This window comes from Accipiter gentilis, chromosome 27, assembly GCF_929443795.1.
Source record: "Accipiter gentilis chromosome 27, bAccGen1.1, whole genome shotgun sequence".
Taxonomy (NCBI): Eukaryota; Metazoa; Chordata; class Aves; order Accipitriformes; family Accipitridae; genus Astur; species Astur gentilis.
The window spans coordinates 15910310-15931017 of NC_064906.1; the positions used below are offsets into that span (position 1 = coordinate 15910310).

General features: G+C 41.5%; 1 protein-coding gene across 3 annotated transcripts in view; it reads left to right on the forward strand.

Annotated features, from left to right (window-relative positions):
- The first annotated feature begins 6338 nt into the window (after positions 1–6338).
- The window catches only part of LPCAT1 (lysophosphatidylcholine acyltransferase 1), a 63943-nt gene continuing 49573 nt past the window's right edge, over positions 6339–20708 (forward strand). The window contains exons 1-3 of one of the 3 annotated variants that reach the window (XM_049830529.1): positions 6339–6584; positions 13319–13461; positions 14998–15212. In XM_049830529.1, coding sequence (XP_049686486.1) covers positions 6468–6584; positions 13319–13461; positions 14998–15212 — 475 coding nt within the window. In that variant the 5' untranslated portion in view covers positions 6339–6467. Of the gene's footprint in view, positions 6585–13318; positions 13462–13654; positions 14572–14997; positions 15213–20708 lie in introns of those variants that run through there. The other 2 variants (XM_049830530.1, XM_049830531.1) reach the window with 2 other exon arrangements.

The following is a 20708-nucleotide window of genomic DNA, read 5'->3' on the forward strand; positions in this document are numbered from 1 at the left end:
CCTATCTGCACTTCCAAAAGCATAAAATGTTTGTATGTTATGTTTTGCATATTTAACCAGTGTTACTAGCTTGTAGTAAATAAATATTTAAAACATATTAAATAGTGGACTTTGCTACTTCAGAAAAATTAAATTAAGCATTTCATGTGATTGGAAAGTGGTGTTGCATGTGATTGGATCATGGTATTAATTTGATGAAGGCTGCTTCTGGTGAATTAATTTATATGAATTTGATCTACCTTATCAACATTCTCCATTATTCTTTTGTTATTTGAATAATGCAAAGCTTCCTAAAATAAATCTTTTGGATACTGCTTTACTCATCTTCTGAATAACGTTCATTTAGTGCTCTTTAAATAAAGGTTGCCTAATACAAAACCTCTGTAAATACATACAGTAACTTAGAAACGAGAAATCATACAAAGCGGGCAGAAGAGAACATGTGCAAACTGAATGTTCAGATGTATTGGAATTCAGAAGGTATTTTCATAAGATATTGCAATATTTGCACAAAGATACAAGTGTGGAGTCTGCAGAAAGCTTAAGATGTTCTTAGCTACCTTATAGAGTGTGATCTGGAAGATGGAAAATCTCGGCTCAGTAGTTAGTATTCCAACCTGCAGAAATTACCATGACAGTCATATGGACCTTTAGCTGCTGTATACCCAGGCACGGGCTTTAAATACGGGCAGAAAAAAATTGTTTCTTTTGAGAGTAAGTACATCTGTAGAATTTGCATATTCTACTGGCAAACCACAGATGTACCTGAAAAGTCACAGAAAAGAACTCAAGGATTTCATTCCTTACCTTCCAAGATTATCTTGGGTCAGGGAGAGACCATTTCATCTCCTCAGGATTGCTCTTTCCTGTTGGGACTAGAAACATAAAGTGTTTTCAGCTAAGACACTCAGAGAAAGAAGAGGAAGAAGGTGTGTGAAGATGAAAAAGAAACACACACAGATACTGAGGGCTACAAGCATATTAACACACAGAAAACTTTTGCTACTTTAATTTGCACCTAGTCCCCTTTATCTGTGGTCTATTTTCACCTTTATGCACCTTGTCTGCGTGGCCATTTACAAGGATGTGGTTTTTCAAGTAAGAACTGAGAGGAGTTCAGTCTAGATCTGAACCACCACTAAGAACCAATACATTTAAAGGTCAGTGAGATATTACCAGAACCACTATGGCCTCTTTCTTCTGGGTTTCAGTCTAAGAACAGTAAGGGAGAAATAAAATACACAAGACGAATTGGGATACTCTTGAGCAAGTGATCAAGCATAAGGCAGATCTCAGATCCCAGAGCAATTTGTTCCACAGCCTTGGATCAGCCTTTGAAAGAGTTGAGCAAGGCTCCAGCTGCCCAAAATTTCTTTTCATCAACTGGGGAAGGATGGAATCAGCAAGCAACGCTCCTTAAGTTCACTCACCCTCGTAACGCTGCGTATTTCCAGTGGTGTGCAGGGGCAGTTTTTGCGTAACAAGTGTGGACTGCTCAGCCCCTGGCAAGGACTCCGTGACACCTAGCACATGTGTCTTCTCCTACTGCAGTACTGAGGCCATCGTCAGATGGGAGCTGATGAGTTTGTTTGCAATTGCTGAAGCCAAGGTCGCGTATGAATTATAACACTGGGAATCCTGAGGTGAAAACTATGTATTAAGTGAAAAATTATTTCTTGAAAACCTTGAATTATTTTTCCTAATAATTCCTGAATGAGGGAGGTCTCGTTTTGTTTTGGGGTTTTTTTTTGCCACAAGGGCCTCTTATTTCTTCAGGCTGACATATCCAAGATACTACAGCACCATCAAACCAAAAAAGTGCTGTTCTTCGCACAAACCTGCCACTAACTCCAGCCACTCCTTTCCTGATTCAAGAAACTCAGATGGATTCTGCATTTCCTCACAAATCAGAAAAGAAACCTGAGCACATTTTCATTGCAAAATCTGTACTCCTGCTAGTTACTCAACATAAACTTATTTGATTTTTCTCTTCACAGAATACTTTTTTTTTTCTTCAAATATTCTTAAACTGTTCCCTGGTTTAAACACTGAATAGATTTGCAGTGGGATCATGAGGAAAAAAACAAAAAAGAAAAAAAAAACCCCAACATTAAAAAAAACCCTACAGAACATGTGAAATCAACTGTAGAAAAGTTGTTTTAAGGGTGGAGGTGTATCTGAATTGTGCTTGAATAGCTATCAGCTGATTCTAGCAAATGGCCAGTGAGGTCAAGAACCATCATAAAAATCAAAGCAAGGACTTTTCCTAGGGAAGAATTTTATTTTATTTTTTTAAATAAAGTTCAGTGCTGTGGTCAATATATTTGCTTTTCATAAACTTTTATTTGATTTACTTTAGAGAAAACTACTTCAGTTTAGCTGTTAAATATTAAATACTCCTTTTCCTACTTCAAGGCTCACAGAAGAATATTTCATAATTAATATTTGTATGCTTTTTATACGCGACTCCTCTTATTTGTACACCTCCCTATAAATCATACAAAAGTATGACAGAAAGGACCAATTAGAGCTATTGCGCACCAGGGTAGGATGGGACTTATATGTTTGTGCAGACTCATTTTAATGGTTTCAGGTTCCACAGTTTCCCTGAGGAGATTATTTGAGAGTTTACTGCAATTTATTCTCATGATAGTGAGCTTCAACATTTCCTTTTCCAACTGTATCATAATACACTTACATCGAATATAATGTATCACACATCTTTTCCTCTTGTGAAGCTAGGTAGGTTCCATAAATCCTGCAATAAATTCGTCACCTCTTCTTGTGTCCTTTTAAGTCCTTATTAGACGAGCTACATAGCGTATGCCAGCCTTGCCAGCAACATCATAGTTACAGTTCTTTTGTGATTTGCACAAAAAAGTAGCAATCAAACCCCAGTACCATAGACTTACTTTATTCAATCTCCAAATTAATTCACAAAAAGAAAAATGATACTTGTTTTTAAATAATTGTATTATGTTATATATTGTAAGTATAAAATAATGCCCTTCTTTTATGCACGCTTGCAGAGTCTTACCCCCACCTTCTCAGGGCCGTACAAAAACATTCCAGGAGCAAGTTTCATCATGTGTCTGTGAAGGGATCCAAACAAACTTCACAGTTCACTGCACAAAAAGCAGTAGCATCCTGTAAGTGTGGCTCACTCTGCCCTGCCATGTAGGATGGTCCCTTCACCCCTCTCTTTTATCACACGCCAAACTGGTTTGCTTGCAGACTCCCAGCCTGCCTTTGCCATTCAAGCCCTGCCACGGGATCGTCCCTGTTCCAGGGCTTGCGCTCAGCTCCCTCACTGGGCAAATTTTCTTTCACAAGAAAAAGGGCTTAGATCCATCTTTTTACGACTACACATTAAAGGGACTACAAAGATGGGGAAACACGTTCCTGCGAATTTAAGAAAGCTAGGGTGTACATTTTAAGTTATCTCTCTTAAGTTATACTCATCACAGCAGAATTTTAAAGAAAAAAAAAAGAGAATCAAAATCCAGAGAAGCACCACAACCTCCTAGTTGTTCATGTATGCTCATATAGGCTCCAAAACAACCTAGAAGATGGCCATCAAATTACAACTCATGGAACAATATTCCTACCCAACAAATGAGTTCTATAAAACTACAAAGTCTCCTGGAAACTCTTTCAGGTGGTACAGATGTGGTAATTAGAAAATAATGGACTAAACCCATGAAAGCAGTAATAAAAAGTTAGAATACTGTTTGTGCACTCAGTAATACAGAACAGGTGCTCTAATAGCGAAGGTTTAAGAGCTAAAGGAACAGGCAGGTGTCTAATACTCCACTAGATTTTACAATTGTGGAAGATGCTACAAATACCAAAACCTCTGATGCAACTACTAATAATATTAGATCATTTTTGGAAGCTGGCTTTAGAAAACTAATAAAACACAACTAGCAGAACTAAAGAAGCCTGCTTGCGTCTCACAGCTGAACTTGTTCCGATACCCTCATCGCATCTCGTGTCCTACGCCTACCGGACGGGGAAGCCCTCAAACGCCGGAGCCCTCCGACCGGCTGCGTGCTGGGTAGCCAGTGCCCACCACTTGCCACCCGCTGACCTGACAGGACAGCTTCTAGCGGCTGCCAAGCCGGGCAGATCCCCGTGGGGAACGGCCATGAACTCCTCCCAGGCCCTGTTAGAGGGAGTCTCTGCTTCATTCTTCAAAAAATCTCTCATTTATTATTGAAATCAGCCCCGTATGCTCGAACTGATCACTGGCTTGAAGTCACTGGAGAGGGAGGAAAGGAGAGGGCAGCCAAGTCGTTTGGAATGCAGCTAAAATACTTTAGAGAGTTTACAGTTGAAAGGGATCGTTGGATCACATACTCTGACCACGGGCCAGTAAGTCTTATCACTAGTCCCAAACCGAACCGAGGAGCTTGTTTATGATTAAAACTCTTACATTTGCATTAGGTTATCTCAGCTCCTGACCACTGATTCTTCTATGTTTTTTTCCTACCATTTTAAAAAGCTTTAGCAGGCAGTACTTCTTGCTTGTGGAGGTATTTGAACACTGCAGTAAAGCCAACTCTTGCAGATCATTTTGACAAATTAAATTATTGTAGCTTTTAAAATGTATTGTTGTAAGAGATTTCCTCCAGCACTGTAATATTTTGGCAGGTCTTTTCTGCACCACCTGATCTTTAACATCAGAGCTACACGCCTTGTTCTAGTACCAGTCTCATTAATAGACCTAGTAATTGATCTCCTGTATGCTACTAATCCTGGTAGCACATACAACAGTCATACTGGACACACCGCACTGGGAGCTTATCTGTAACAGTTTGTTCGAAATTGCTTTTAGACTGTCTTTTCCAAGACACAAGCTCTCCTTCCAGAAGCATGGCTTATATTCTTGGAAAATATATACGCAGTTGGCTGTAAAAGCCTGTTTGAAAGTGTTAATTTTACTAAGCAGTCCAGATGACATTGCAGTTGCTCTCACAGTAGTTTACCATTTAGCACATGTACAGATTTTATTAACAGAGAGTTTATTTTGGATCTTTGGCAAAAATCTTTAAAGATGCTGAGCCTGCAGAACCTTGCAAACCCCAGTATCGTGAAGACTAACCTATAAAAAATTTTCAGATCTTTCAAAAGTCAAAACCAATTTATCCTTTTAACACATTAACCATTTAATAGCATTAGCCATTAGAAGTATATATGGTTTAACCATAGGATTCGGAGACCATTTTGCAGTTCTAAGCCTAATGATTAGGAACTGTAGCATCATGATGTTTTTGCAGCTACTGTTATCAATTTACCTTTAAATCTCACTGCATAAGGCTATCGGAATCGTTTTACGAGACCCGAGATGATTAAGAGTATCTTACGTATTTCTTTATCAAACCGTTTGCGTTATCTTTGCTACTGTTTTGCCTGTGGTTGATGTGGAACAGTCAAGAATTGTCCAGGTCATTCTCCTTAATCTTTTGAAAACGGGCAGAACACGAGCGCTTTTTTATTTCTGAAGAACCACTTTTATATTTAAAGATTTATTAAACCCCAGGCTTAGATACTTCCTCAGCCGACTCCGTCAAGATCCCAGGGTGCAAATTAGCTAGACTCTTCATTAAAGAACGTCTAGGTTGTTCGGAAGAGAAGATTCCCCACGGAGCTGGCAAACACCTCGCTTCTTCCCGGTACGGCGGCGACACGTTCGTTATTACCGATCGCCCATCTCGCTACTGCTAATAGCAGGGAAGAACCACCTCCGCCTCAAAGAGATGCCCCTTATCCCTTTTAATTCCTCAATTTTTAAAAAAAGAAAAAAATTCCCCTCAGCTGTCCCACGCCCAGCAGCACCCCCTCTCCGCGGCCCGACCCCGGGGCGCACCTGAGCTGGACGGCGGCCGGTCCCCGTCACTCACCTCCCTCAACCCCCGACCCCCGGTGCTCCTTTCAGCCGCCCTCCTCCCTCCCTCTACGGGTAACACGGCCTCAGCGCGCCCGCGGAGAACCCCCTTCACCCTCCCCTCACACACACCCCACCCTCCCCACAGCCCGCCGTGAGGGAGCGAGGCGGGAACCGCTCTCCCAGCATGCCCTGAGGGGAACGGTGATGAGGGTGGGTGGGCGCGCCAGTGCGCGCGCGCCCCCCCCCCCCTTCCCTCCTTCTCTCTCTTTCTCTCTCCCTCTCAACCGACGCGGAAACCGGCGCCCAAGCCGTAGAGCCGCTGTAGCCGGCGCGCAGGGCGCATGCGCGGGCCCCTGAGGAGGGCGGGGGCCGGCGTCTCTCAGCGGCGAGGGCAAGCTGGCCGCCGGTGCTCTCGCCCGCCGCCGTTACTCGGAGCGGGGACCGGGGCGGGGGGGGGGAGGGAGGGACGGGACGGGACGACGACAGTAGCGGTCGCTAACGCAGCGTCCGCGCCCTCCTCTCTCTCTTTCTCCTCTCTTTCTCTGGTTGCTGGGCCGCTCGGTAGTCTTGCCCCGCCATGAAGTTAAGCAGCCGCGGCCGGGGATGCTGCGTGGCCGGCAGCCGGGAGCGCGGGCCGCCGCCGCGGAGTCCCTTCGTGCACCAGCTGCGCCTCAGCCCCTTGGAGAAAGCCAAGGTAGGGGAGACCGGGGCCCGGCCCACCCCCGCCGCCGCCGCCGCCGCTGCTGCTGCTTCCTTCCGCGGCGTACCGGCTTGACGGGCCGCGTCCTGCGGCGGGCGGAGGTAGCCTGCCGACCGGGCTTTGTGAGCCGCCGGTGGCGGCGGGACCGGGGAAGAACCGGTGGGGGTTTGGGGGGGGGCGGCCGTGAGGCGCGGGGGCTCGCGGGGCCAACGGCCGCTGAGGCGCCCGCCGCTCGCTGGGCGTGTTCCTTAAGTTCTTCACCGCCGCTTTCTTTAAAAAAAAAAAAACAAAACCACCAAAAACTACTGGTTTGGGTGTTTTTTAAATACGGTTCTGTGCTGTTTTGTGGGGTTTGGTGTTTTGGGTTTTTTTTATTGGGGGGGGATAGGGGAGCAGTCCCGTGGAGGCACTCTTTTCCAGCGTCGAGTTAAGGTATGCCAGGGCCGAGGCATCCCCTGCCTCTCAAGTTTGGCCCCTGGGTAAATATAAATAATTCTTAGGGCGTAATTTACGTGTTGTACAGGTAGCATGAGATGACAGGAACCGGTATTGAAATGCGAATTTGCAGTTGCATGGCTTTTTGTTCATGGTTTGTGTGTTTTTGTTGGGTTTTTTTTGTTTTGTTTTGTTTTTCCTCCGTGCCACTGCCTCGCTCATCTTGCACAGTGAGCAGTAGGTGGTTGGATATTCAGAGGGCATGGCCCTCGTCTTAGCCTTTCGGTAAGATCTGGGTCAGGTGCTGGATGAAGAAATACCATCAAAGGCTCACCTAATAAGGGGCTGGCCATTTCTATTACTTTCATCACTGTAATACTTCAGTGCCTTAAAACTGTTGTTTTGGGGGCCTAACAGCCTACAGTACCTATCTACGTGGAAATTAAGATCTGCTAATATTGAACCTCTCTGATCAAGGTGGTTTAGATCCAACTTTGATTTATGTTCTGAGCAAAGTTCATTGTCGCATTGCCCTGTTGCTGTCCAGATACTTAACACGACATGTATGGCCTGACTTGCAAAACAACAGAACGTGCCTTATGTTAAGTATCTGGCAGCCAAGGAATTTATAGGAGACTCCAGTGGAAAAGGTTTTTACTTTTTTAATCAAGTTTCCCACTACGTATTCCCTGGTTACTGATAGATTGTTGTTTGAATGGGTGAAGAGGTTGGTGTCATTCAGTTTATACCTAGAGCTTCCTCCATAAATCACATAGTTGCGATGATTTCTTTTCCATGTAACCTTACTTTGTTCCTTAAGTCATGTTTTCTAAGTAATCAATGAGGCAGAAGTCTTCCAGGGAGCAGAGGGAAGCAAAGACAGCATGTATTCGTATGGACTAGGATTGTATCTAATTATAATAACAGCAACAATATTTTAACTTGCAGTGTCAATTTATCTCTCTAATGTTGCTTTAAACTTGGTTATTTATAAGTAATTTAAAAAATACTGCTGGGAGGGCAGAGTACCAGTTCCGCACTTTTTGCAGTATTGAGTCTCATCGGAGCCACTAGCATTGCTGATCTGTTGTTAGTCCTAACAGACCTTTAGCTGCTTCACCAGCAAAGTGACTGGTTATAGAACATACCTGCCTTCTGTGTGGGCTGTCCTGTACATCTGTATGAGATGTGAGCTTTGCCACTGGATTTCAAGGATTTGTTATTTTCAATGAAAACTGTAAGATGTGTTTAAAGCTCCGTAGATTTTACAGTGTGCAGACCAAAGGAATAGCCTCGCCAAGGAGTGTGACTTGGTCTTGCTTTTTAAGTGAGCAATTTTTTATTGATGTACAGCGGCACAGACTTCTTTAACCCAGCCTTTCTTGCAGTCTTATTTTTGCAGTTTTATGGGAGGAAAAAGCACACAAGCTGATATACGGAACCGTGATAGATTTTCTTCTTTGCCTTGATTGCGCTCTCCTAACCTCCTCACTGATTAAAAGTTATGCTCCTAGAGGCTGTTAGAGAAGAGCTGTGGAACTGTTCCACTTACGAGAAATGCTGCTCTCCCAGAGAGGGAGACTTCTTCGATGGGGAGGCTGCTTTACAGTGAATTACAGCAGTCTGCGTTCTCTTCCATACTTTCCTGGCCTGTTGCTCGGGGTTCGGTATGAAGTATTACAGCTGAACTCACTTCCTGTTCAGCTGTAGGCGCATACTGTGTCACAGGTTTTTCTATCTGCCCTGTGAATCTAACAGAGGTGAGTTCTGGGATTGCAAAGCCTGTCGAGAAAGTTTAGGAACGTGTGGGGGCTGGAGGTATGTGAAGAAGTTGGTGAGCACAGGGGACTGGGAGACAAGACTGCTTTGTCTGACAGTCTGTTTTCTGTTGCTGGTGGTCTGCCAGATAGCTCCATTATCTTCACTGCTACCTCATCCTGCACCCTGCAAGAGGTTAAATTTGTTTTTTTGCTCATTAATACAACTCAAAGTAAATGCATTTTAGAACATTTCAGACCGAGACTGTGGGAGTGAAAAAAAGGTAGAAAGTAAGAGGACAAAGCAACCGCAAAGAGGAAGAACAACAGCGAAAAAAAATAATCCATTTGAGTGCTGAGAAATTGTTCACATCATCTTTTACTGGCTTTATTAAAACTGGGAGATAACGGGAGTGTAAAAGCAGTAAGGCTATTTAAGAACTAAGTCTCATGCTTCCTGTAGAAATGATGGTTATTTTATTCTGATCTGAGGGTGACAGCGTGGGTCATTCTTGAAGCCACCTGTTTTATTTCAGTACTACAATAAAGAGATCCTTTCTAGAAGACAGACAGACACGATTTCATTAACCGTTAATTTTGTTCATTCGAACACCTTCTGGGCACCCATCACATAAGTCAAAGCTCTTGATTCTCGTTACCTCTGCAGAACAGGCAGAAGCATTACTGGAGCTGTCACAAAGTGTTCGTACCTTTGTTTCCCTGCCACTTAAAAACACAAAATGATGACGTTTTCCTTGCTTCCAGTGTTTCTGGCTCTTTTATTGCACCAACACTGATGTTCCATTGGTGCCTTGGTGAGCTGATTTGGCTCATTAAAGCAGCATAGTGTTGTGTTTTTCTGTATTGTGATTGTTTTCTTTTGCTGGGATTGCTTTTCTTCACTCTAATGAGCTGTATTGGCTCATTGCAAGTTCAGATAAGTGCTAGAGCTGACTCAAGGGGAGGATTGAGGGGAGAGTGAACAAGACCACTCTCTTGAGCAGCAATGATCTGTTAGATTGTTTTAGTTGCACATGAAAATTTCTACTCCTGTATTTATCTCCATGATTGTGTCAGTCAGGGAACGGGAACTTGCAGAGTGGGAAAGTGAGTAGTAAAAGAATTGATGAGGGATGAATTCCTAGCTCCTTCAGTGCCATCTTTGGTGAATTGAGGCTATAGGGATGATAATAGTGAAGAAGTGAAAGTGTGGGGCAAGATGTAGTCTCTATCTGATACGTGTAAAAGAAAAATCAAAACCTCTGCCATGTTAAATGTGCAGTTAATTATTGTATTTTCTTTGTCCAATATGTGACCATCAATTTGTAATAAGTCATGGAAATTTTGTTGTGAATGAACTGGTTTTTAATGATGTTTCTCACTGTACTACTAATATCAGAGATGCATTTTTTTCAGCTTCTGTGTGCCTGAGAGGTATGATACTGACTTTGAAGACAGGAAATGGAGACATACAGAAGGAGAAACAAGAGTACTCTGTGATTCTCTTGCTCAGTGCTTAACTATGTAGGACCTGATGCTTTTGAGAACTTAAAAAGGGCTTAAGTTCATATTATATACCTTCATTGTAAGTTCATACTCAAATCTGAATGCAAAGTCTCTAAACAAGGAGAATGTATGATACCTATTTAGTTTAAGTGACTTGCCTTACATCAGTTTGAAGCCCTTCTGACAGAAGAGTGGAGTACATTTTCCCAGGGCAGCCTTCTGTTACAAGCTGTAAGACCATTCTCTCCCTTCCTGCTGTCCATAGGTCTTTCACAGCATACACTGCAACTTCTGAAAAACTAAGTAGGATCCTGTAGACCAGCAAAAGTTAAATGAGCTGTAGTCAAACCCCTCTTGAGAAAATCAGTTGTGAGCTGAACCTCCCAAGGTGCAGCCCCAAATGGGCCTTTAGGGTTTTCTAAATGTATCTCAAAACACAGGTGTTTATGTGTGACTTATTACCAGATAGAGTTTGTAATTTTAATAGAAAGCATGTCTGCGTGAATGTCCTAAATATGTAGAAATATGATCACCAAAATTAGATGTCTGTACAAGGTCAGACCAGGAGTGTATGTCTCCTGCATTCTGATCTCTGACGGAGGCCAGTGAGGATGGGATCTTCTCCCTTTTTCTGTCTGACACTGTTACTGTACTTAAGTTTTACAGGATAGAAGCTTTCTTACCCAGGAAGGTGTCTGAATGTAGATGTAGACTGAACTACTTTTCAAATGTTAGTGTCTTTGTTGATTCCTAACCTTCTTCATGGGCCAAACATATTTCTCTCTCCTACCAAATTTCTTGTGTGGACAGGTACTGCACTACCGCCTGCTAAAAAAGAGGCTGGTGTCACAGCCAGACCCCATATACCTGTGTACTTGGAACTGCTTCTTGCTGGCCATTTCCACCACTGCTGTCTCTGGACACAGAAAACCAGGAAGCCTTTTCTACACATTTATGCCATCTTATACAAGCTTATGGATGCAACTACTGCTTCCGTTCTGTGATGTGGCTCTAAAGCAGTCTTGAGACAAAGGATTGCTACAGAGATGCAAAGTACTGAATAGCTGACCAGCAGTCACCTGCCATTCAGCTTTGCGCTGGTGTAGGGAGGAGACTTTGAGGAGTAGGAGAGAGTGTGAATCCCAGAGGACCGTGTCCTCACCTGCATTCTGTTTCCCTTTTTTCTTGACAGTTGGTTCTTCTCATTTTGCGAGCTTAGAAGGCAGCTGCTCTCTCTTTTCCAGTTTGCAGATGAATGCTCCCCTATTTGCTGCCAGGCATGGTGGTCTTGTCTATGGATGCAGAGTTGCATGAGTTAGTATGACTTCAGTGCTCATCTGACACTTGCAGTTTAGGAAGTTGTACTGGTTCATCTGGGAAACTAGCCTATCTAAGAAAAAAAGAAAAATTTTGGTTCTGCAGACTGAGGCAGTCTACCCAGGGACTGGAATCCTGTCTTGGGGAGTGAGACCATGGTTGTTATGAGATGATGGTGCCAGTCTGAACCATCACTATAAAATTTTGACATTGCAGTGGGCTGGTAGCTTAGGGCTTGAAACTGGTAACTTGGGCTTTTCTCCTGCTATGTGTTCCCTGCCCCTACCCTAGACCTACAGATTTGTATGGCTACAGAAGGGGTTGGTTATTGAGCTGTTTTGGGAAGTGAGAGGAAGCAGGAACCGATCAATGGAAAACTGAGCTGTGTGATGACTAGATCTGCATCAGGGAAGAGAAGAAGAATACGAATAATGCTTTCCACAGCAGCCTAGAGATGCGTCAGATTAAGCACAACATGAGACAGCATCTTATGCCTCATTACTCATCCTTGCCCAGCCATTGTGATGCTGAAAAGTGCTTTTTTACCTCACCTGGTGCACTGATATGTAGCATATTTCCTTTTGAATTCTCTTTCTTTACATGGCCCTTCTATTTGGTAGTGTTGTCTTCATCTTCTGCTAGCCTCCATTGTACAGCTTGAGGAGCTTTAGTGCCACCCTAGCCAGCTTCAGCCAGTTTTCAGTTCCCTTTCTCTCCCTTAGCCAGTCATCTGAAGCTGTATCCTCCTCCACATTAAGAGCTTTTTTTTTTTTCTTTCTTCCTGTCCTTTGAGTGAGAAAGATGGGGACTCTTGGCTCTTGGAACTGTTTCCTGGAGCAAGTGGATCATTGCATGCATAGCTGTTGTGTTTTCTGGAGGACAGTTAGGAACAACTCCAGCTCAGGAAAGGCCCTACTTTTGGGAGAATTCTTCAAAAGACCATGGGAGGAGTTCCAACATGACGTGGTTTTTGCCAAAGTTGAAGGCAGAGGGCTGACTGGCTGGGAATGGGCTCTCCAAGAACTAGAGCGCTGGAAGGAGGTGCAGAGGCAGCTAGGTTCACCATGGCTTCCCAGCGGAGGATAACTTCTTGAAAACCTCTGCTTTCTAGGGGGTTGTGCTTGTTAGTGCAGACCTGGAACTTAAACTCGTATGCGTGTCTGGCTATTTGTCCAGAGGTCTCTGCAGTGTTCTACCTGTGGTTCCCCACAGCTTCTGGTTCCAAGAACATACAGCAGAGGAACTGGTGCCTGCCCAGCCCTGGAGGATCTTTCTAGGTTGGGTCCTGTGTTGCCATGTGAGTGCACCCTGCTGAAGAAGTGCACATCACTGACTGGGAGCTGCTGTGATGGACTGACTTCTCTGTAGTGCAGTAAGATTTACAACCCGCCCATACTAAATATTTACTTAATGTGAGGCTGCAGAAAGGGAAAAGAGCATGCGGATGTATTCACTGACAAACAGGGTCTGAAGAAGTATGGAAAGCTAAGACTGCATTAGCTTTAAAGTGTGCTGTGTTTCAGCTATAATTAAGGTGGGTGAGTACAAAATTGTTACGCGTACACCACAATTATTTGTTTGGAATTGAAGTGTATTCTGCTATTTTTAACATTAGATATTTTTAAATTAAGACTTCAGATCAGTTTCTAGGAATCGGTGGCTTTTTCAGTCCAAGATTGTGTTAGAATAATGCATTTGTTTTGGATTTTGCAGATTGCCTTCATGACCTTGACTCTGTTTCCTATCCGACTCTTTTTTGCTGCTTTTATGATGCTGTTGGCCTGGCCTTTTGCATTCATTGCTTCAATGGGATCTGATGAGCAAGAGCTTGAAAAGCCCCTCTCCTGGTGGCGAAAGTGAGTCACTGCTGTGGTGAAATACTGAGAGAATCGTTATTTAGTTCAGCAGTTTGAAATAGAGAAGATTGGAAATAACTGATATCTGTCCCACAGACCTGCTTTTCTCTTCAAAAGAAAAATATAAAAATTATTACTTAAACACTTTCCTCAGATGGGAAACTAAAAATACCTCATCTATTTGATTTACCAGGTGACCCAAGAATTACAAGGAGAAAACCTGATCATTTCTGGCCTCTTATCGTTATCAAGGATGTAGTGTGAAGCTTCACTGTGGCATCCGTCAATTTCAATTATTCCCATAGTGTCAACTTCTTGTTATGAAGATTGACAGTACAGAATGTGCCCAGATTTTGTATTCTAAATTGTTCTTTTAGACTGCTTCACCCCATTGTTTGCTAGCCTGTGATGAATCGACAAAACTTCTCTTGATTCTCTGAGGGCTTGCCCCCTGCTTTGGTGCTTATTAATAAGTCTGTGCTTGCTTTGATATTGGAATGCTAATTAAGGTAGAATGTAAAACAGTGTTTGCCCATCCATGAAAACTGCCATTTGAGGAGCAAGAAATGAGGAGTGTATCACCTATTCTGTAGAGAACTTTAAAATTAGGAGCTGGGACTAGCATGAGGGAAGTTGACTGTATTTTGCATCGCAGGAGGGGAGGAGGTTGAGAACCACAGAAGCGTGTCACTTTACATTTCATTTGGAATGATATCAGTATAATAACTAAAGGAATAATGGATTGCCTTCAATCTTGCATACAGTTATTTTGAAGCTTTTTATATTGTCCCTCCCCCATTTCATCCAGTTTTCAGTGTCAGCCTGCTCTCCAGCCTCCAATCCCTGTGAGTATAACAATTTGTGTTGTTTGGTTTTTACACTGTTGGTTCAAAGTAAAAGTTTCTCTGTTCATGACTTTCAGTTTAAAAAACAAGCAAACAAAACCCTACAAAAAAAAAAAAAACAAAAACAAAACCAACCACAAGACACTTCAGGAGGAGATGGGGAAAAGGGATGAAAGTAAAATATTTCCGAAGCTCCCAGATGTGTTGTACAGGCATTCCTGTGTTTGAGAATCTCTGCCCTGCATTTCTACACTGCTTTGTTTAGGTAAACTCAAACCCAAGAATCAGGGTTGTTGCATTCTAGCAATATCCTAATAGCATTTTTCAGGACTCAGTTTTAGAGCTTTTTTGGTGTTACTAGAAAGCATTATTAGACATTGTATAGGAGAAACTCAACAGTCATAGTCTGAATCAAAATTAATTTAGTGCTAAAATAAATGCCAATCTTACTGTGATTAAGAAGCATTCATCTTCAGGCATGAAATGAAATTGAATGGCATCTTACCTTGAAAGTGGTCTTAAATCTGCTGAGAAAGAGAAAACAAAGGGTCTATGCAATGTTCCTGCTCTGTTTAAGCAGCATATGCTATCTATACTTTCGTCATGCTTAGAAAGTTTTTGTGTATTGTTTTTCTTTGCACTATATTAAAGTATGTGGTGGCAGCATAACTGTTTTCTCAACTCTTTGCAGGATAGTGGATATTTTGCTGAAAGCAATCATGAGAATGATGTGGCTTGCTGGTGGATTCCACTGGATAAATGTAAAAGGCAGACGGGCATTGCCGGCAGAAGCAGCAATATTAACTGTGGCTCCCCATTCTTCCTACTTTGATGCCATTCCAGTAACTATGACCTTCGCCTCCATTGTGATGAAAGCAGAAAGCAAAGATATTCCTGTTTGGGGAAGTAAGTTGGTAGATACTTAATTTTTCAAGAACAATTAACAATGTTTACTTAGGAAGTTCACTGGTTGTGTATGAGAAGGCCTGAAACGCAAAGAAAATTTTGCTATAATATATGATGGGATTTTTTTTTAATGGTCTACTTTGAATGCCAATAGAAAAAATTTTGGGGGGAGCGTGGATGGATGATGGTTTTTTTGTTCCCTTTCTCCAAAGTTGAATCATTGTACAAAGTCAAAACAATCCTACAGAGCTCATGGTTAAATTTGCAGTGAAATTGCAACATTTTAAGACCCAACAAATAGAAAAGCAAGTTAGGACAGGGCTACAGAAGCAATGTGTGAGGCTATAGAGAAAGTCCACCAAAACTTCTTTCTTGATGCGAGTTGGGGTGCCATCCCAGAAATGTGTTTTAGGAATGTTGTCTGCTCTGAATGGTACCCTGCCTTGAGGGAGTGCTGCTAATCCTTCATGCATCAGTAAGTTTGTTTCAGGCAGGGTGTGAGACATAAGCAAGAGCAGATTGTTGTGTATTCAGATTTAGTCATAAGAAATGCAGATGTGCAAGTCAGTAGTGTTTGAATACTATCTTTAGAATTATCAATGTAGATTCTCACAAAGGCTTGAGACACCTGTGGGTTTTTTTGGTGCAGTTGTGCCAAAAAAATGTGTAAGCTTTTAGGCTTGTAGACTTCTAACCAAAGTCTGTGTGGAAGCATTTTGGAGAAACCCACCATGTTGTGTCTAGGGACCAGCGAAGTTCAAAGAATCTTCCTGTGTCTCATTGTGTAGATTTTAAGGGTAGTATAAAAAGGACAAAAGATTTTACTTTGTCCTTGGGTAGGGACTCTCTCTTTGTCTAAACAAAAGCTTTGACTTCCTTCACAACTAAGTGGAATCAGGCTGTTGGTGATGACATCCTCCTAAAATTTCATTAGACAATGTGGTTTTAAGTAGAACCTATTCAAAACCAGAAGCTGAGACACACCTACAAATGGTGAGTGATTATATGTGGAAGCGTCATGTAGGGAATCTCTTGGTATAAAGGTGTCTCTGTATCAGGTAAAGCTCAGGCCAGAACTGTAGCTGTATCTCAGTTTCATTGAATACCTGACTAACAGATTCTAATAAAAGTTTGTGGCAGTGAAAAATCTCTTTAAAAATGAATAGATGCTTTGAACAAAAGGATATAGGTATGTGTTTTTAAAAACAAATGTATACAAACAAGCAAAAGAAATTGAACTCTCTTGTCCAGTACTGAAAGAAAATGCTGTTGTGAGACAGTATGTTGACACTCCTGTATAGTATAGGTGTATCCAGGCCAACTTGGGCTTTAGGAGCAGGCCAGCCATTGAAGCAGGGGCAGATTTATCTTCTTTCTGAGCTGACTTAATTGACTGTTTAATAATTACTAGCTCAGCAAAATAAAGTAGTCCATATGGAGCATTCCTTTACTTGCAGCTGGACTGTTTGGAGGACCCAAACTAGATGAGGTAACTCCAGGCCATGTTGTGTTACTGAAATGTGATGAAACAGCAGAATGGCATTTGACAGAATGCCCTAATAGCTGCTTAACTATCCCACATAATAGATTCAGTGGGGACTAGTGGGAAAGCCTGAGGAGAATCTGTAGGGATATGGAGGTTATAGTTACACTGAATGTACCACAAATAATGCGTATCAAGTAGCTCAAACTATTTCCTATATACCTAATTTAATTTTAAGGTAACTTTTAAAGGATTCAAATGAAAGTCTAGACTTAGTACGATAAATTTCAAAAATCATTCACTTGATTTTGTTCATGTGTGAGCAAAACCAGTTACAGAAAACCCAGAAAACTACATATAGTGATTTGATGGAATATTACTGAAATGTACAGTGCAGTCAAGTAAATGAGTATTTTGTCCTGTATACCTGTATTCGCTTTATGTCATACAGCCACAAAAATGACGTAGTCCCTTGTAAAATGTTCAGAAAAATGCCATGGAAACGAGGCATGGCAAAGTTTGTAACTGGGATTCAGAGTTCAAAAACCTTTTTTGTTTATAGAGGAATACTTGTATATGAGCAACATTAATTACAGCAGTTTGTGTTATTAAAGTAAATGGACCTTAACAGAGAGGTAAGTAATCACTGTAATGATTAGTTGGGCTTAAAATGTAGTGAAAACTTTCCAGGGGAGTGAAGTTGTTGGTTTTTTGTTTTTTTTTTTCCTTTTACTGCTTGAAAGAGGTTTTCTGTGAAGCAGATGTGCTGTGAAGCACACTACCTGTGAAGCAGATGTGCTGTGAAGCACACTACCTGTGAAGCAGGTAGTGACTATCCTCTCCTCCTTTGATCTAGTATTTTAATTCCAATTTTATTTACACTCTTTTACATACACAAAAACGTATTTCATGTTATTGGACCACTGGTATTTCTCCTATGCTATCTGTGAAAAGGTGGTCATGTTTTTCTTGGATTGCGTGTTGAATTGTCAGCACTCTAAACAGTTTATTAATCTAGAATTTATATTTAATTTTTATGTTCTTCAGTTTTGTAAATCTTGCAAACCTGTACAATCTCCAGTGAAGTTTTGGAGCCAGCTGTTGATAATCCTAACCTTGCTATCTCTTAACTGAGTCTTGTTAATAGTCATTCAGGATCTCTGGGAAGTTTTGAATAAAGTACATTCATTTAACTCTGTGAGCAGACTTCAGCATGTAAAAAAATGAAACAGCAGAGGAAATTCCAAGATAATTTCCAAATATAAGGACTTTGGGTGAAGAATAGATCTTCATCCAGAGTATCCAAATATGTTATAAACAGCTGGCTTTTTGATGTTATGTACCAGAGGGATCAGGTACTTTAGCAGGCACAAAAAGATCTGACTGCTAACTGGTTACCAAGATTGGTTCCAAAAGTATTTAATAGGTTTCTGGAGCAGCTGCCTGTATTATTGTACCCTTAGTTTGCCAGTCATGGAATATTAAGGTTTTGATCCACTTCTAAGTCCAGATGGTTAAAAGCCTGTTCTTTAAGGGTTTGGAAGTATTCCGTGTGTGTGTGTGTATGAGTGTTTCATTGCCTTCTGACTTGAAGGCAGCTCTCCTGGATGACAAAGTCCAATTTCAGAAGCAGACTCAAGTCTTGTGACTCTTTCAGGCAACTTCCTTTTTTTTAAGAAAACAAAGAAAAGAAAAACCAAATTAATAAATGCTCTTTTGCTCTGACAGAAGACTTGTGACCTCTTCAGTTAGTGGTCAGTAGTGAAAAAAATTACCCACTTGGCACGCATACTAGGTTAACAAACTCTGGGGAGGAACTGCTTGCCCAATATAAAGAAGCCTTCAATGATCACAAAAAAAAAAATAAATATCAGTATCTGGTAAGTAGAGAATGCTAGAACAGACGGAGCACATCACCATGATGCTGAGGAAGGACATATATTTCTGCACAGTAGCTTGCAGAGTTTTGGTTAGGTTGCAGATGTGAAGTTCGCTGGACCACTTTAAAGTGTGCAGCCCAGGGAAGATGACATCTAGGAATCTGTTGCACCTTACATTGGCTGAACAATTTAGACAAATTCATTCATCAGCACAGGTCCTTAAACTTTCCTGTTTAGTCTACTGGACCCTACTTCAAGTCAGGACAAGCTCTTTGCATAAATTCTGGATAGTTACACTTCACTGCCTTATTTTTCGCTGGTAAAGCAACCTGGTTAAAAGTTATTTTTCATTGCTGAAGAGGTCAGTGCTATGGCAGAAATACTTCAATAAAAAGGAAAAGGGATTTGTCAGTAAGTATGATTTGGTGAGGATTTTGTTGGACAACTGATTCGAACATCTTCTGTGGTCTGAACTTTTAAAAACTAAGTTTAAGGTGATAAGCTAATTTACACTTTAAGCAATTTCTTGACATCTGTAAGCTCATCCTCTAAAAAAGAAAGGAAGTTGGTCCCTGTGATACAAATGAGGGGGATATGTTAGCTTAAGTTTATAAAGGGGAAGGAGGTCATTTGTACTTGGCAAAATACAGAAGAGCTATAGAATGAGAATCATACCGTGCTGTAAAAACTGTATCAATTCTATTGTGGACTTCTTTTCCACATCTAGTAAACTTACGATTTTTGGTTCGAGCTCATCTTTTGACAGTGCTTTATAGGCCTTTCTTGAGCATCATAACTAAAAGACAAGTAAGTAATTCAGCGGGAAATATTTATGCTGTGGTAGCTGGGTATGTTTTCTTCTTGGAATTTAAAAGATGCCAAATTACTTACTCATCAGCTCTGTTATGCAACCTAATTCTCCAGTCCTCCACCCCAATTGCTTCCTGCTCCCCCCCGCCCCATACCTTCCAGAGCACACAAGAAAGAGAACCGTGGTAGACCCATAGCTCTTCAGTGAGGATCTTGCATTTAAATACTTCTGAGATTCATCAAAACAGTCCTTAAACCCCTTTTGGAAAAACCTGCTGTAAGGTGAAGGCGTCACAGATTTCTTTATACACTGTAAATCAGCAGCTTAAACACTGTTAAGGTCACCAGCTTGAATGCCAACATCCTATGCTATGTTGGCATTGTAGACTGCCTTGAGTACACAAATGAGCTCCCTAATTCTGAGGAGCATCTTGGAGTTACTGCCAAGCTTATGCATTTCATCCTTTCCTTTTAAAAACTTTGGTTTCAAAATTCAATGTTTCCTTCAGGCTGTGGGCATCCAGATGGTCCTGCAATATTTCAGTCCTTACAGGAACTCTCTTGGAGAGACTTAAAATAATTGCACTGTCATCTGCGTATTATAGGTATGCCTTTATTGTTTGGGTTGGAATCCTGGACTCGTTGGATTATTTTATTTTTTTTCACCATAAGTTCAGTAACAATTACTTGTCATTTAAACTGCTGCTGGAGTGCCTAAACCACCATCACTGTTTTTTAAGCATCCTATTTAATATCATTTATAAAAGTTACAAACTACAGTATATACGAAGCCTGCAAACCAACACAACAGCCTTCATAAAATACTTTTTGAACTGGCAGCAGAAAGCTAAAACATAGAGCCGTGCCCTCGTACAGGTATTGCAGGTGTGAGAGCAAACAGCAATCTTTGTGATATGAAAAGGGTCTTTGTCCCTCAAGAAGTCCTTAAAGGAAAGAGATCACATTTTTAAAGACCAACCTAAATACCACAGAATTTACTTCTGTTAAAGCTAAAGAGAACACTGATTATTTACCTCCCACTACTGACTTCTTCTTGTCCTACAGACCGCATGTTTCCTGCCTTTCTCTTTGGAAATACGGAGAACTTTCCCATTAACACTGCATCTATATTGGGAATACCTGGTATCTTTCTTTCAGGTGGTCCATCTGCTAAACATTGTCAAACTCAGAGAAGTTGTTCTTGACACATATTTAGCTTTAGTGGTTGGTTCAGTCTTGGGTTTTAAAAGTATGTATTTCTGTGTATGATTGTTGTTCTAATAAGATACTACCAGTAACTTTACAAATATCACATACAACACC